The following is a 17,311-nucleotide window of genomic DNA, read 5'->3' as shown; positions in this document are numbered from 1 at the left end:
TAGTTTAAAATCTTACAAAATAGTTTTTGATGAGATTATTTTTTAAAACACTATGTAACTGTATAAATATCTTATATACAAGAACCTATATGAATATCATGTCTAACTAGTCTGCGGCTGTTTGTGTTACTCTGTGTCAAATGTAAATGTCATTTATTTATTCGACTTTATTTTGGTAGTCTTCAGTTCTTCGCTTCGATCGCATCATTATTCTATAACCTAATACATGTATTATTTTTGTAGATACAAAATAAAGAAAATAATATAAGCTGATTAATAAAATATTTATATGTTATGAGAAAAAGTATATCATGACGTCTGAAAAATCTGTTTTACCGGGAAAATTATCTGAAGGGCCTCACGGTTTAGGTAACTACACAGATTTTTTCTTATTTAAGTAAATCTATATTACTTAACTAGTATTTACAACAAAATTAACCCATACAGTTATCCGTTATAGAACCATAGACTATCATTGATTTTCTTACAAGTAATAAGATTTGTAAACAGTGGTTGTCTTGTGGGTGGCTCAAATAAAATATATTTTTTATGGATGAATTGAACATTTTATATGTTGCATTAACGGTAGGGGGTGGGGCTCCTAGCTGACGGGGCATGAATATGAATTCCATGTTAAATTTACCATTAATTTGTAGCCCAAACATTTTTGTTTTAGGTAACCCTGAAGATAGAACCTTAAGAAAAGTAGAAATAGAAGTGATGATACCAAAGCTTATGCGGGAAAAAGCAAAAATTGAAAAATGTCCAAGTGAAGTAAAAGAATTTGAGAAATGTTGTAAAGATTCATCCATTTTTATGGTAGTTAAATGTCGAAAAGAAAACACATCTCTTAAAGACTGCCTAACAAAGTGGTACCATAATGAAGATTTCAAAAAACAATGTACAGAAGAATATTTGAAAGAAAGAAGTGAGTATAGGAGAACTGGTATCAAGAAAGCCATTAAAAGAGCTTAAAAAACTATGTAATATAGTTATTACAAAAGTAAAATATGCAATCAAGAGTCGTTATAGTGATTATAGTGCATAAAAATGTTATTATTTATTGTTATAAAAATGAACTGTTCAATTAAAATCATCATTTAAAGTGATTGGAATATTTCTTGTTAATATCATCTCTTGCACACTGTAATTGCTTAAACCTTCTGTTATTTTTGTTTCACTACTTGGTTTCACAACTTCTGCAATAATTACTTTCTGAAAAAAAAGTATCAATATTTTAATAAAAATTTATTTACTAATATTCTATTACATCAGTAGTAATTGAACTGGTTGCAGTAATACTGTGAATATAAATTTACATATGCAAACCTTTAATGTAGTAACTGCCATTCTATTATGTCCCAAAATTGAAATCCAATTTAAATCACAATTTTGTTCTCGTATGTTTCTTATAACTACTATAAATTCAGCATGTGAAAGGCCAGGACCATCTTTATATAGCACTGCAAAAATATCCAGGAATTAAAAATGTATATAAAACACATATTACAGCATTACAGTATGGGGCATATAGCAGAAATACAGATATAGTTACAATTCAATGTAAGAAACAAATTCTAGGTAAACAAATACATACATACATATCCAATTAAATACTAAATCACCTAATTTATTAGACTCCAAAATTGTCAATATATTAGCTGTTATATGCACCATGCTATAAAACTATGTGTAATACCTACAGTAGTCACCTCCAAATTTGATTCCAGACTTTACAACATACCCTTTTGATCGAAAATAATGATAGACAACATATTTGGTCACAAAATATTTGTCAGTTTGAGTGAATAATTCTAAACTTTGTTCCACATTCAGAAGTTTATCAGAATAAATTACTTGTAAGCATCCTAGTCCATATATCAAGAAAAATGCTTCTTGTAGTGTTAACATTAATTTCTCATGGACTTGTGGTTTGTTAAGACAACATTGTGGTTTCAAATTAGCAAAATAATCATCCTCTTCAGAATCACTATTGGCGACAACCACCACCATATCATCTTTCTCATTAATATTACAGTCATCCATTTGCGAATTTGCAAAATCTCTTATGTCTTCATCATCATCATCACTTGATACCAAATCGATGACATTTTTATTTTCACAATCTTGAAGTATTTTTGCAGAAATTTCATCAATATCTTTGAAAAATAAATCGGATTCTATTGTGTTTGAAGTGGTACTAAATTTCTTGTACCAGTAATTTCTCTTGAGGAACTGCCGTTTACGCATTATTTGAGGGCTACCATCAGTTTGGTACATCTTAGGTTTAGACCGGGAGAATGTCCCCTTACCAAAACAACCCATTTGATACAAAAGGGCCATTTCACGAATAGATCTAATTTCAACACCAATGCCATTAAAATAACCTGTAAATACAATATGCATGGTGCTATCCAAAGGAAATCGCGATGAATCTATTGTTATGGGAAATGACTTATTTGACTCATTACTTTGACAATCATCTTGTGATTGCAAAGTAGTCATTATGACAAAAGAACTGGCAACTTGCCAAATTTATTTACGGCTTGTGTGACACTCCGTTGATTTTACAAAAGAAAAGAGTGCAAATTATAAATCTGTAACAAAATAATAATAAACAAATTACTATGATTAGCGCCTAGTGTTTAAAAATTAATATTTTTTTATTAGACATGGAAGAAAAGAATCTGGGAATTGAAGAAACATACAGCAGTACGTAATTTGATGAATAAAAATTGTAATGTAACCCTACTGCCAGAATAATTACCTAAGTTTTGCCCATTATTACACTAACTTATTTTTTTGTAGCTAGGTCCATAGTGGGAGTTCATGAATACTTGATTGTATTAACTTAAGAGTAGAGGTACATTATATCAAAACTGTTATAAAAGAATAATTGGTATAAAGAGTAAAATATTCAAATAAGTTACTAATGTTAAGATCTACATAAATAAAAGCAAATTTGAAATTGTAGGTTAGGATGACAGATCAACACTATCAACAGAACATATTAATGTCACTGTCAGTTGTTTGACTTTTCAAACAACCACTTGACAGGGAAAGCTATCGAGTTTACCGGTAATCGTGTATGGTTCTGTGATTTTGTCCGAATATTTAACATTAATTCGATTCGTTTTCCATGTGTATTGGATTACAACATTGAATTAGAGAACAATTAATGCCGAAATAATATTTTACATGTTTTAATAACATTAAAATATAAGTTTAAACAGTAATAGTAGCTACTTATTTTTTTATACCACGTAGGTGGCAAACAGTAGTCTATGAACGCCAGAAACACCAGGGGTGTCACGTGTGCGTTGCCAACCCTTAAGAAACCTTAATATTCCCTTCTTGAAAAACCCCATGCTGTAGTCTCTCTAGAAAACCTCGGCAGGTAGTGCATTCCACAATCTAAGTATAGGTGCGCGGGAGGAAGCTCCTCTGAAACCGTACTGTCAGTGACCACTTAGATTTTAGCGTGTGGCGAGCGGTGCGATGGTAAAAGGTAGGCGTGGGTATTATGTCAAACAATTATTCAGAACACGGTCCTTTGTATATTCGGTAGTACACACAAAGCAATGCGAAGTCCCACCTCAAGCTAAGTGGTTCGATACCGTTTAAGAGATTGGGATCATCGACAATTCTCATAGCAAGTCTTTGAACCGAGTCAGTCGAGTCGTATCCAGGTGCTGAAAGATAAGAGCAGTATGTAGCATGTATGACCGAACCTGTGACTCATACAAAAGGAGTCTCTTGTCCCCAGTGAAGTACCGCCTCGCTCTATTGAGCACGCCGAGCTTTTTGGACCCCATCTTCACCTTGACGTGACTGCGGATCCCAATACTCTTAGAGATGGTAATGCACGTCCATTCTGGATTTGCGGAACCTTAGCAAAAGAGATTTTCTTAGCGGTGAACGCGCAGGCTTGTGTCTTGGTAGGGTTGAATTGAACTAAGTTCAGTCGCCCCCAGTCGAAGACTGCTGAGAGTACTCTCGATTTCAGACACAAGCTGTTCGTAGTTTGACTACACAACGGGAAGAGGCTAACATTAGCACGGTCCGTGTTAAATGTGTCCCCAGTACTATCAGCCGCATAACAATAAATGTTAACTGTGGTTAACAGATCATTGATATGCAGCAAAAACAGTGTCAGAGAGAGAACGTGTGAGGGAAGTTACCTCTGAACTTCTCACTTTAACAGAGTAACTATAGTGGTATCCAAGTAAACAACGTAGAAACAACAACAAAATATATTTCTAAACAAGATAAATAATATAAAACCAAATTTAATACAATAATATAGATAAGTTATACGGATACACCAATACGACGACAGACAAGATGACAGAACACACTCTTTTCAAATATTCAAACATGCTTCGTCTGCTATACCAGCCAGTCTAGTCATCATTGCAAACCTTGTTCTAACAGAACGGAGCCTTGCAGGACGTTAGCGTTAATATCTCCACTATCGGAGCAACTGTCAGCAACTACCGTCGCCGTCGACCATGGTTTCATGCATTTACCAGACAAAAAACTAGCGACCAATTGCATAATCTCTGGAGTATTCCGTACGAGGGCAATTTCGATATATAATAATTAATAGTAAAAACAAATTCAACGTAGAAAAATATTAGATATTTTATTATTGATCCCAATAAATATAAAATAATAATTTGTAATATATTACAAAGAAAATCCAAAGTTTACGTATGTATAGGGAATAATTGGTCCATTCGAAAAATCCACCTTATTTCTAAACGAACAAAATTTTTTAATGTTGTCTAAATTGGTAATTTTTGCAGTGTGGACAATATAATGATTAATAACTCTTTCTCTTTCTGTTTTAGTGAAAAGTGTATTCATAAGAGAAGGTAAGAACATAATTAATACTTAGAAGTAGTGCTAAGTTCATTTTATGTAGTCACAAGACCACTCACCTGAGAGTTTTTTCGCGGATTTTCGATTTTTCTGAAATTATAAATTCTACAAAGAATATTCTAGTTAAATCTGTAGTAATTCACAATTATAGCCAAAATGGCTAACATTAGTGAAGAGAATGTTAGCAAACTTATTGGTGATGACAAAATTGGTAATAATTCATTTTCTCATAGGTACGTATTTTGTTTTCCACAACCATCAGGCTTACTGCATTATTGCTATGATTTTCAGATATGATTGCAGCCACCAGCGTTTTGCAAATCAGAGCGAGTGAAATCCGCCAATCCCAGATTAACTGGCAGTCTTACCTCCAGTAAGTAATTAGAAAAGCTTGGTAGTATTCGTATCGTCCATAATACAAAGATACTTAAGGCTTAATTGTTTCCGTTAAACAGGTCCCAAATGATCACCCAACGGGACCATGATTTCATCGTGAACCTGGACCAGAGAGGTCAGAAGGACTTGCCAGATAAAAACCCTGAAGGTTGTGCTGATGTCTTTCTGAACCTCTTGACCCATATCAGCAAAGATCATACAATCCAGTACATCCTTGTTTTGATTGATGATATTCTGTCTGTAAGTGTTCTTATATTGATGATAGTAGAAAACAAGGAACAATATTGCAGTGACTTGCTAAAATATTTCTTTCATTTTCAGGAAGACAAGTCTAGAGTTAAAATTTTTCGTGAAACAAAGCATTCATCAGGTAACATCTGGCAACCATTCCTGAACCTGCTGAATCGTCAAGACGAGTTTGTACAGCATATGACTGCCCGCATCATTGCTAAATTGGCATGCTGGCATCCCCAGCTCATGGAGAAAAGTGACCTGCAATTCTACCTTTCCTGGCTCAAGGACCAACTTAAAATGAATGTAAGTCCTTTAAATTTCATTTTCTATTAATAGTTTCAATTTGTTTTAAATTTTGATTGGTTTTTAAGTATATTTATGCATGAATGGAAGAGTTTGTATTTTAAAGCATGTTTAATATTTGATATCTTCTTTTTATAATTTTAGTTTGATATGAGATTCATGATACTATAACTACAGTATAATGCTTTGCTGACTGTTCTAACTCACAAAATAATTCATAAATTTGAAATTAGAAACATATTTTTACATCCATTATACATATTGCATGAGTAATTTCGCATGGTTACTATACAATTGTTTTGAATAATACTAATTACTAACATGATCATTCAGTGTTTGGACCTTGGATAAAATAGATATTATTTTTATAAACTGTAAAAACAAATAAGTATATTCTCTTCATTCATCGCCAACTTCTGTATTTATCATTTAGTTAAATAAATAAATATTGCCGGACAGTTCATATAGTGTCCTCTAGTCCCAAATAAAACTGAATTTATGATATAGATATTAGTTAACAGATATAAATACTAGATACATGTTATTTTTGTCAATCATAGATAATATACATAGAAAAGAAAACAATTCAAATACAAGCATGTATACATGCTTGTATTTGAGTTTGTTTTTTTTTTGTGTTTGGGTGTTTTTTACATATATACTATATGAGTGTACATATACTCTGGGATACAAATAGATATTTGTATTTAACCTACAACAATCGGAAGCCTGTGTGTTAAACCACTAGACCACCAAGATCATCATCATTCTTCTTAATTTAGTTGAGGACTGTAATATTCAATTATACTGATCAAAATGGCAAAGGCATTGTATACACCATGCTATTGACAATTGATAATGCCTCCAGATACACCATTTAGAATACAGTATGACTATTCTATTATTTATAGTATTTGGGTTTACTACTCTATACTTTATAAGAGTTCTTAAGAGGCCTATTACAAAATGATGCCGCTCAACTTTAGGTTTAATCGCATGGATTTACGCACACACACAGTAATACACGCACACAGACGCAAATAAACGTGTAGCTCAATCGGTGTGGATTTAGTATGAACCATTTTGATCCTTGTAATATTTTAATTAATTATGTGATATTTTTTTACTTAACTGAGTAACTAACGTACTTATTGGATTTTTTTAAATAACGTGATTTATATTAATTATCAAAGTGCTAATAATGACCATAAATTTTTATTATATTATTCCTAGAGGGTTGATGTCAGGATGCTGGCCGATTGTACAAGTAAAAGCCAAAACCTTAAGTAATATGAGTACCAAATAATTGGGATAAAGACAGGGAGATGAAATTATTATAACATAAATTTACTAATTAATTCCTCTTATATAATAATTCAATTTATTTATTAATAAGTACAATATAATTTATTATAAGAGTCGGATACATTATTGCCATATTCACTTGTTCTAAATATTAAACTTAGTCAAATAATTATTTTATTTATATATAATAGTTGTGTTTTCATGGCTTTGTTTCGATTTAAAGGTCCCATCCTTATATGTATATTAGTTGTGTCCACGACTTCGTCAGCGTGGTATAATGAAATTGACCAAATAAACGAAATATATTTTGATTATAACCCAAAAAAGTTTCATTGTTTCACTTAAACAATGACGATACTTTTATACAACCTTTCATCTCCGCTTTCAATCCCTTACAACCCTTTTTTCGCACTATAAAGTAGTCTATGACCTTTCTCAGGATATACTATCTATCTATATATACTATCTGTGTATATATATGGCAATGAATTTACAGGGTACAGGGGAATAACACCCGAGTTCTCAGGAATGGCAACGCATGGGGGGATCATGGGGGAAACAATATGGGGATATGAACATGTCAGGTACTGCTCATGTCTATAGGCGACGGTTACCCCTTTCCATCAGGGGAGCCGTCAGCTTGTTTGTTTAGTTCATTCTAAGTTGTATAAAAAGAGGTTCAACTGCTATCATTACTGTTCCTGCATCATTGACGTCGCCGCAAGATATTCGCTAATATTGCAGCTTCACGTTCTTGGTTGGCCGATTCTTGATTCTTGATAAATGAAATGAAATCACCATGAGCTATAGAGAACCTTAGAAACACCTCTGCTCTCATTAGCGGGATTACTTTTATAGTTTTTACTGGAGATTTCTGAAAGACTCTCTGTGTCATTAACATCGTCTCCCTTAAGGACTTTAATTGAAAGTTTGAAACTACTGACAAATATGAGAGCTCATTTTTATGGAAGCACAGATAGTGATTTCCTACACTAACTGCTCAAACTTGAGGAAGGAATTTCTCAAAAGCATGATCCAATCATGAAATTTAAGCCCGCTGAACATGTGCAATGGCGTCCCATTGGATATATTGCTTACTAAAGAATTGAAAGACAATTTAATTGTAGACCATTATAACCGGTACGTTACCTGGGCAACCAGCTCATATACCAAGAATACCGATGATTCCAACTGATCTGTCAATACCATTTTAACGGCTTCAATTTCCGGTTAAAATATCTTCTACACATGTAATAGATCTATGTATGTTTTGATCTTAAAAAACTACGCAGATTTTGATTCGTTGTTATTTAACAGACAGAATAGATAGACTCACGAGGAAGGTTTATATATAACGTCCCAATACTGTACACGGATCTTTAAACGCGCGATAACCTATATATCCCATGTTCACGCGGGCGAAGCCGCGAGCTGCAAGCTAGTCTCTAAATAAAAACATTTATAAAGTTGATGACTTTTCACCCAAATAACACAATGGCTTGAATTTAGAAATATCTGTATTGTGTAAAATAAAATAAAGTAATTTGGATAAAATATCTCTAAACATTAGGGAATATAATTTATATATAATTTGGTAATTTATTTACAATCCACATTGCATACTAGATAATATAACACAAGACAAATGTACGTAAAAATAATAATGGTATTTTTATAAACAATAACCTATTTTAATTTAGAAAAAACTACAAAATAAACATAAAGTAAAATTCGTTTACATTTTTCTCTTAGTTAAGCGTTCTTTTTAAAAATACTAAAATGTTTTTTTTTAATATTAACAATTAATTGCCATTAGTGTGACGAAATACCACGCTCTTGTGCTGTTCATAGTGCAGCAGAGTAGGTAGGTTTTATTTGTAACATAACTGTACTTTTGTCTTGGCATGCTAAAATATATATATATATATATATATATATATATATAACAACTTTAAATTAATATTCGTAGAAATAAGTATGTATTAGCAAAATTAATTAAATATTACTTAAATTATCAAAATTGTTTAGTCGCACTATACTAATGTTCACTGACAAATGTTTACGAATGTCTTATCGTAGCGGTGTCGTAAAAATTAGCATAGGTCCTACCTCGACGAGCGCTAGCGCAGCACTGAGAATTTACTTTTGGCGCAACGGAATTTATACAATTTTAAATTATAATTATTGTTTATTTTTTTCTTAGAAACTTATATTTTTTTTTATATTTCTAATTTACAAGTTTTAAGTATATTAACTGTATTATTATGTTTTTTTCGTTCAAAAATTTCGTTGTATTTATGAGAAAATTAGAAATGATTAGTAAAGATATCATATCAATTTATGTTTGTTTATTAATGAACGACGACCCCAAACTTCTGTCTCTTAGCGTTTTTGAATAAACTATTTTAGAAATTAGGAAGACTAATAAAGAGAAAATTAACATTTCAAAGATGTTGTTTTTAAGATTAGATATCTATCTATATAATTCAGGAATCAAAATGTATATCCGACTCTTAATTTCTTAGAACCAGAACCCCTAAGACCCCGCTTTTATGCCAAAAAATGTGAAAGGCCTCTTAAGTTAATCCACAAATAAAATAATTATAACTAAATGTCAAATGTGTGTCTCCACTTACCATACTTGTATTATAAACATTTTGTGAAATAATAAATAATTTTCGTACACTGTTAATTTCACTATTGTCGCTAATCTCAAAAATGGCATTTCTATGTAGGTTTAATAATCCATGTGTTAGATTACTTGATAAAAGATAAGTAGATAATTTTACACTTACATTAAGTTATATGAGAAATAGGTGTAAAATTCGAAATAAATTGGCAGAAACAAAATGTTCTTCTGAATATTATTGCTGTAACACAGGCATAGTGGCATATGCTTTTTAAGCTCTACAGTGTATGTATCAGCTAAATAACATAATCCATTATGTGTCTAAACCACTACTGATACATAACATGTTGTTGTGAGCATTATGTGCAAAGTATCACGCATCATTGGGACCTTGATTGCGTGATTGTACTGTCATTGAGAGGTTTGTTTTCTGGTAAGGCGGAGAAAATGTCTGCCGACTTAGAGCATGCCGAGCAGGTTATGTTGGAACATGAGAAACACAATTTCTCTGATAAACCGCACAAACATCACAAGGACAAGGAAGAAAAGAAACCTGATGCTGCTCAGGAGAAATACTCCAGTCTTTACAGTGCTTTTGATGAAATGAAGCCAGAGGAATTACCACCGGGCTTGTATAAGGTACACTCTGTGTAGATGTCACATGACTGATGCTAATGAAGGTAGTAACAACAAATGACTAATATTAATAAGTATAGACAATGTAACTAACGCATGTTACAATGATTTTCTGATTAATGACAATAACCATGCTTAATTTTACTAAATAATGTAGATATTGAGAATGTCACGCTTCATAAAATTCAGCAATGCATTAAATAATTTGCTTTCTGAAATATAAATTGCCTACTATTGTAGAAATGTATCTCTTAAATTTATTGTTGTTACTTATATGTTTAAAATGAAGCTTAACTTGTGTTATGTAAGTATATATATTCTTTAATTATTTCCCTAATTGTTGAATATCTTATTATCTGGTTAACTTTTATATAATCTTCTGTATTCATAAATACTTCTGACTGTAGGCTTAACTATATACCGTCGAATGTGTGGTAAGGCATTATACAAAAAAAAAAAACAAAACCATGTAAGTTTTATTATATGATATTTTGTTTTCAGAGTCAGTTAGATCATCATTACAACAATAGTAATTATCAACGCGACTTCACCCACTGGACCCGAGTGTATTAATTGAACACAATAAATTTGTCTAATTCTTCTCTATCCCATAATACCAGTAATTTGTTTAGGATGACAATATCTATGTAACTTTAACTTCCGTATATCGCACTAAAATAATATTAAATTTAAAAACAATAAAATAAATAGACACTACTTGAAATATCTCATGCCAAAAAATAAGGACACATCTGTTTTGTGCCTTCATAATCTCACAATTGTCAAAAAACCTAATGTTGTGCTTAATTATTTGCCTATATATTAATTCTTTTAAGTCCTACATGTATGTGGTAGTCCATGATCTATAAATAGTAACAACAATATTTTATGTTCTACAGAACAATGACTACATCCAATCTGTGGCTCGTTGTCTACAAATGATGCTGCGTATCGACGAGTACCGCTTCGCATTCCTTTCGGTTGACGGAATTTCTACTCTGCTTTCGATTCTTGCATCCAGGGTCAACTTCCAGGTAACTTTGAAATACATGATTATATCCAAGTAATATAATAGTTTGTTCAGCAGTGAACGTCTTCCGGTCTGAGATGATGATGATTCAAGTAATATGCATATAAAGAGAACTACCATCTTTATAATACAGCTAAAAGAATACTTGTCGTATATATATATATACTAAACGATATAGTCTTGGTTTTGGTTCATGTCTTAATCATTATCATAATTACTACTGAAAATAATTACCTGTTTCCAATTTTGAGCCGAACCTAGATAAACTAAAACAATTATACAATTTGGTGTGACACAGCAATAAAACTAACAATATTTTATTTACTTCAGGTGCAATATCAACTCGTGTTTTGCTTGTGGGTGCTAACTTTCAATCCACTACTTGCTGAAAAGATGAACAAGTTCAATGCCATCCCAATATTGGCTGATATTCTGAGTGACTCTGTTAAGGAGAAGGTCACTCGCATCGTCCTTGCCGTTTTCAGGAATTTGATTGAAAAACCTGATGATCACCAGGTATTTTTTGTCATCTCATAGTGGTTTGCTTACTAGAAATCCAAAATTCTCCAGTGATGGAAATACTATTAAACAAAAATTACTCTGACATACTATGGAAGGTTTGGGCCTTTTGAACACAAATATATTCAGGGAAATGAAGGCTTGTCCAGTATTGTGTTGAGCATGAGGTCTATAGTTAAAAGTCTCTCTGCTTACTTCATCTTGTTTGACAATTTTCAATGCATATTTAATTAGAATGGAAAAGACTAATATGTCTAATACATTGTTTTTATTTATTCCTATTTTTCTTTGTTAGGTGGCCAAAGAACATTGTATTGCCATGGTACAGTGCAAGGTTCTGAAGCAACTGTCCATTCTGGAACAGAAGCGCTCAGATGACGAAGATATAATGAATGATGTTGAGTTCTTAAATGAACGCTTGCAAGCTTCTGTACAGGATTTGAGCTCTTTCGATCAGTACGCTACTGAAGTTAAGAGTGGACGGTCAGTATCTGTAAACTTTATCACTATCTTACCTTCTTAGTAATACCACCTCATATAAATTGATAATCGAGTGCCATTAATTGACAATGGGTAATGTATCCCTATACAATGGAATAATCATCCAGTAGATCATATAATAACGACGCTGCCGACAAACTAGCGAAAAGGGATGTAGTATGCAAGTATTTCCTTCGATAGTTTTGTCTTTATTATTATAATATTATATTATATACTGTAATGGTCATTTAATTGCAGTTGCGTAGACATTGTCCTCAGTTTGACTATATCTTTACAACTATACTTGTATCATATTTAAACATAGACTTAAAAGTTATAACTTATTTCTTTTAAAGAGTTTCGATGATGTTATAGGCTCTAGGACGCAAGTTGCTCCTAAGCATTTAAAACGTTTTTTTTTGCTAAAACCTTAAAAAAAATTATTGCGTAGCACAAAATACCCTATAAATAGTAGAAGTCGATATATACGGATAATAAAATATAATATTGGTATTATTCAGCCTGGAGTGGTCACCGGTCCATAAATCTGCTAAGTTCTGGCGTGAGAACGCAGCGAGGCTGAACGAGCGCGGACAAGAGTTGCTCCGCACGCTGGTCCATCTGTTAGAGAAGAGCCCAGACCCAGTTGTGCTCGCCGTTGCCTGCTATGACGTCGGAGAGTATGTGCGACATTACCCACGTGGCAAGCAGTATGTATATCTTTGCCAACTTATAAAGCTTTTTTAATTCTATGCCTTATATGACAAGCGAGTTCTGAATAATGAAACTACTAGTCTGCTTTAATTTTTGACGTAATGTAAACAATGGACGAAATCTGAATGATCTTAGATATGAACTCAAATACCTTATGGGTATTGGGTACAGTATACATAAGTAATATATCATGTAACTTTAAGATATTCTAGAGGATAATGATTTTGGTGTGAACAATCATCATCTATACACATTAGTCACACTTAATAGGAGTCATTTGACGACATGATATCGGAAGTGTTTTTCATAGATAGAACTAAGGTGTTCAGTTCAAACCTATATACTGCTTTCATGGAGTTACCCACACACACCCATCCAATTGAGTTAGTAGAATTGTTCTATTTTATTACACAATGTATTGATATGTATTGCAGCATCATTGAACAGCTGGGTGGCAAGCAGCGTGTAATGCACCTCCTAAGCCATGACGACCCCAACGTGCGGTATGAGGCCCTTTTAGCTGTCCAGAAACTTATGGTTCACAACTGGTAAGCTACTTTATTTTACTGGATATAGAAAACTGGCTAGCAATATAGCCGAAATAAAATGGTCGCTGTCAGATATTATTAACAATGTCTTCAATAGTATAGAATTGCATTGCATGGCAATGCATAGCCAGGTAAATGAAATGAAATTTATTTATTTGCGTATTATACAGTTAGATATTCGGTAATATGTCCAGGTAATAATATTATTGGCAACTGTTTAATTGCCCCAATTTACGGGTATGCAAATTTTAGGTATATTAAAATGGAATAATCTATAATATTATAATTTAAAATTAATGTCTTATGTACCATTCTAATTGTATAGTAATAAAAAAAAAAGTCAACAATCATCAGATAAATATTCTTTGATGTCATAAAAACACTTGTCCAGTAACCAGTAATATAATCGATTTTTTAATTTATTTAAGGGCATTTTCCTCAAGTCCGGTGGTAATTTATTAAAAATTTTTTGTGCCATAAATGATACATTCCTTTGGTAAAGCGTCAAATTGCTCTTTGGTACCAATATTTTATTTCTTCTCTGTGATCTGAGACAGTCCTTTATCTGATCATGTGTTTTAAACAAGTTTGGATGTTGTTTCACAAACGTGCAGATATCAAGTATATACATACAAGGCAACGGAAGAATACCAAGTTTCTTAAATAAAGGTCTACATGATTCTCTGCATCCGACATTGCAAAGGGCTCTAATACATTTTTTTTGAGCTTTAAAAGCTCTATCTATGTCACATGAGTTGCCCCAGATTAGCAATCCATAACGCAATACCGAAGAAACAAACCCATGATACGCATTGAGCGCAGTTTGTAAAGTGCCCACTTGTCGGAGTCTGAACAATGCAAATACAAATCTATTAATTTTTTTGCAAATATTGTCAACATGTTTTTTCCAATTCAAGTTTTCGTCTAGTGTAATTTCTAAAAATTTAGTAGAGTCCACTTTGTCTATTTTTGTTCCATCATGCAATATATTTAAGTCAATTTTTGGGCTAGAGTATGTCTTGCAATGAATGCATTTAGTCTTTTGTAGATTAATTTTCAAGTTATTTTTATTTAGCCATAGTATAACTCTATCCAATACACTATTAATATCTTTATTAAATGTAGCTAAATTTGTACACTTACATAGTAATGTACAATCATCTGCAAACAGAATACACTTTTGGTCAACATAGTCTGGCAAGTCATTTATATAAAGTAGGAAAAGTAATGGGCCCAGAATACTTCCCTGAGGAACTCCATTTCTATTAAATTTAAACTGAGAGTGTACTGATTCTCTTACATTTTTTTGCATACTCATTAATTCGGTATATTGACTTCTGTCTTGTAGGTAGCTTCTAAACCAATCCAATGAAATTCCCCTGATATACCCCTCCCCTTGTTGTTTGATTTATTATATGGTTTAGATTTTATATATCTGTAATAAAGTTTGCGTTTTTTATAGCAGCTTTTCCTAATACCCCTAGTAATCCATGGTGACTGAGTCATTTTATTACTTAATTTAATTTTAATCAATGGAAAGCATAGATTGTATAATAATATTACAAGGTCATGAAATTCATTAAACGAGTCATTTACTTCTGATTTATCAAATACCTCAGAGAAAGAGATATTTTTTATACACTCAAAAAATTTATATATGTTCTCTCTGTTAAAATCTCTTCTAAATTCATACCACGTATGGAGTCCCTTGTAAAGTCTATTATGGAATGACAGGATTTGTGCTGTATTATGGTCAGAGAGTGCCAATTCGTCAGTTTGCCCACTGGCTCCATGTATGTTTGATGCTATTATGTCAATACATGCACTTTTTCTTGTAGGAGATAGTATATTCATTTTAATATTATAATTTTGTAATATACTTGTAATGATCTCTGTATGTTTATTCTGCTTGAGGAGATCAATATTCCAGTCACCACATAATATTATTTTAGATGATTTATTTTTTAATTTATTTAATAAAATATCAAGATTTTTAAAAAATACATAAATGTTTGCTGTTGGAGTTCTGTAAATGCAAATAATAATTAAATTTCTGATTTTTTTTAAAGAAATATATAGAGGAATATAACCAATTTGTTATGTTTAATTACCACAGACAATTATTGCCGGGTGTCTTCATCTTGCTAGATATCTACCAGATACCCATCTAGTATAAATGTCAACATATTATTGTATATAATAATTATTATTTATTTCAGGGAATACCTCGGCAAGCAACTTGAAAAGGAACAAATCGACAAACAGGCGGGCACTGTTGTTGGAGCTAAAGCTTAATTTATTTAAATATTATTATATACATATATAAATGGAATATGCAATATGTGTTATTATAGATGAAAGGGTGTTGTTGTTGTTGGGCTCGCTGTTATGAAGATATTTAATGCTATAGACATATTAACTATTTGCTTCAAATTATAGACATGTGTACATAGTGTGTTACAATTTCATATTTGCCATGAATCTTCATCATATTGTAGTTCAATTGTATTTATTTATTATTCCTCTAATACACTTATTGGGATCAAACTAAATTCCTTTAGTAGTTTAAATATAAACCTTTGTTAATACAATATTAATTTTTTTTTGTAAATATATCATCCAAAAATCTATTTATGTTCATCAAGCATCAAGCAGCATCAAGAAGTCCCAACCCTGTAATGTTCGTTTAAACCAATACTAAATATGAATGTATTATTAATAGTAACTCAAATTGTGCTAGAAGTTTTTGTTTTAAATTATAGAGTTTATGAAAACAACCTGTAGGAATGTAACACCTACTAAAATTGTAGTTTAGTTACAAATATTTCTTAGTAATCTTGTTACTTCAACATTGTGAATAAAGCTTATATAATAGTATATTTGTATATTTCGTTTCCCAGAAGTTCAACATAATTTTCATTTAATAATGTCCGATGGTATTGTCAGTGGGGAACAATGGCATAGTAGCCATTTTTAGTTCGAAAAACGGATTTAGATGGCGACATTGGTATCGAATGGAATTCAACATTGTTTTGCATTCGTTTAAAACCCAAAACTATGTTTTCAAAAAGGTTTAATCTATTTTTAAAAATATATAGATGTTAAAATGAAATAATGCGTTTTGAAAAGTAATTTTCATATATTTACTCATTTCGTTATTGCCCTGTATTTGATTACAATTTAATCATTGGTAATTGGGGCTTATTGTTTCCAAAATACTTTCATAAATGGCGCTGTTTTGATTTGTATCACCGTATTTTAAATGTTTAATTTATATTTTCAAATAATAAGTACTTACTATATTATTATGATAAATTAAACATAAAAAAAAGTTTAATTAATATAAAACAGCTGAACAAGAAAACAATATTATTCCAGTAATACTTATTTATAAAGTGTTGCCATATTAAAAATAAATGCATAGATTTATCGATTTTTTCGACTAATCGATAACAGGATATTACAGCGCATTATTCGACGGTACTTTTAATCAGTCTTTGCAAACAGTAAAATTTCATCATTTTGTATTATACTCTTATTTGTGGAACGAATTGCAATGCATAATTTTTACTCGACGACGGCAAAATAGAGAGATTTTGACAGGTATGCAAGTACTATATACTTATCTGTTCG

At 31.7% G+C, this 17,311-nt stretch overlaps 3 protein-coding genes across 5 annotated transcripts; 2 read left to right on the top strand and 1 right to left on the bottom strand.

Moving 5' to 3' along the window:
• Nucleotides 1–189: 189 nt before the first annotated feature.
• On the top strand, nucleotides 190–1,079 carry LOC131847137 (COX assembly mitochondrial protein homolog). The gene is made up of 2 exons (XM_059196606.1): nucleotides 190–369; nucleotides 677–1,079. The coding sequence occupies exons 1-2, from the start codon at nucleotides 312–314 to the stop codon at nucleotides 973–975; spliced, it is 357 nt and encodes a 118-aa protein (XP_059052589.1). The 5' UTR covers nucleotides 190–311; the 3' UTR covers nucleotides 976–1,079.
• Nucleotides 995–2,988, bottom strand: LOC131847136 (tRNA-splicing endonuclease subunit Sen2). 2 transcript variants are annotated; one of them, XM_059196603.1, is made up of 4 exons: nucleotides 2,768–2,988; nucleotides 1,704–2,597; nucleotides 1,330–1,463; nucleotides 995–1,215 (listed from the first exon to the last, which is right to left on the bottom strand). In XM_059196603.1, the coding sequence occupies exons 2-4, from the start codon at nucleotides 2,503–2,505 to the stop codon at nucleotides 1,084–1,086; spliced, it is 1,068 nt and encodes a 355-aa protein (XP_059052586.1). In that variant the 5' UTR covers nucleotides 2,506–2,597; nucleotides 2,768–2,988; the 3' UTR covers nucleotides 995–1,083. The 2 variants fall into 2 exon arrangements, with proteins under 2 accessions (XP_059052586.1, XP_059052587.1); XM_059196604.1 differs by having other exon boundaries at nucleotides 1,713–2,597.
• Nucleotides 2,650–16,567, top strand: LOC131847135 (V-type proton ATPase subunit H). 2 transcript variants are annotated; one of them, XM_059196601.1, is made up of 11 exons: nucleotides 2,650–2,712; nucleotides 4,854–4,877; nucleotides 5,176–5,257; nucleotides 5,340–5,520; nucleotides 5,602–5,817; nucleotides 11,287–11,421; nucleotides 11,748–11,933; nucleotides 12,232–12,419; nucleotides 12,938–13,126; nucleotides 13,565–13,678; nucleotides 15,898–16,567. In XM_059196601.1, the coding sequence occupies exons 1-11, from the start codon at nucleotides 2,673–2,675 to the stop codon at nucleotides 15,971–15,973; spliced, it is 1,431 nt and encodes a 476-aa protein (XP_059052584.1). In that variant the 5' UTR covers nucleotides 2,650–2,672; the 3' UTR covers nucleotides 15,974–16,567. The 2 variants fall into 2 exon arrangements, with proteins under 2 accessions (XP_059052584.1, XP_059052585.1); XM_059196602.1 differs by lacking the exons at nucleotides 2,650–2,712; nucleotides 4,854–4,877 and adding an exon at nucleotides 4,916–5,095 and having other exon boundaries at nucleotides 15,898–16,566.
• Nucleotides 16,568–17,311: the final 744 nt, after the last annotated feature.

This window comes from Achroia grisella, unplaced genomic scaffold (assembly GCF_030625045.1).
Source record: "Achroia grisella isolate CSIRO2021 unplaced genomic scaffold, CSIRO_AGI_Agris_v1 utg516, whole genome shotgun sequence".
Taxonomy (NCBI): Eukaryota; Metazoa; Arthropoda; class Insecta; order Lepidoptera; family Pyralidae; genus Achroia; species Achroia grisella.
Note: the sequence above shows the minus strand (reverse complement) of the source record. Positions and strands in the feature narration are given on the sequence as shown.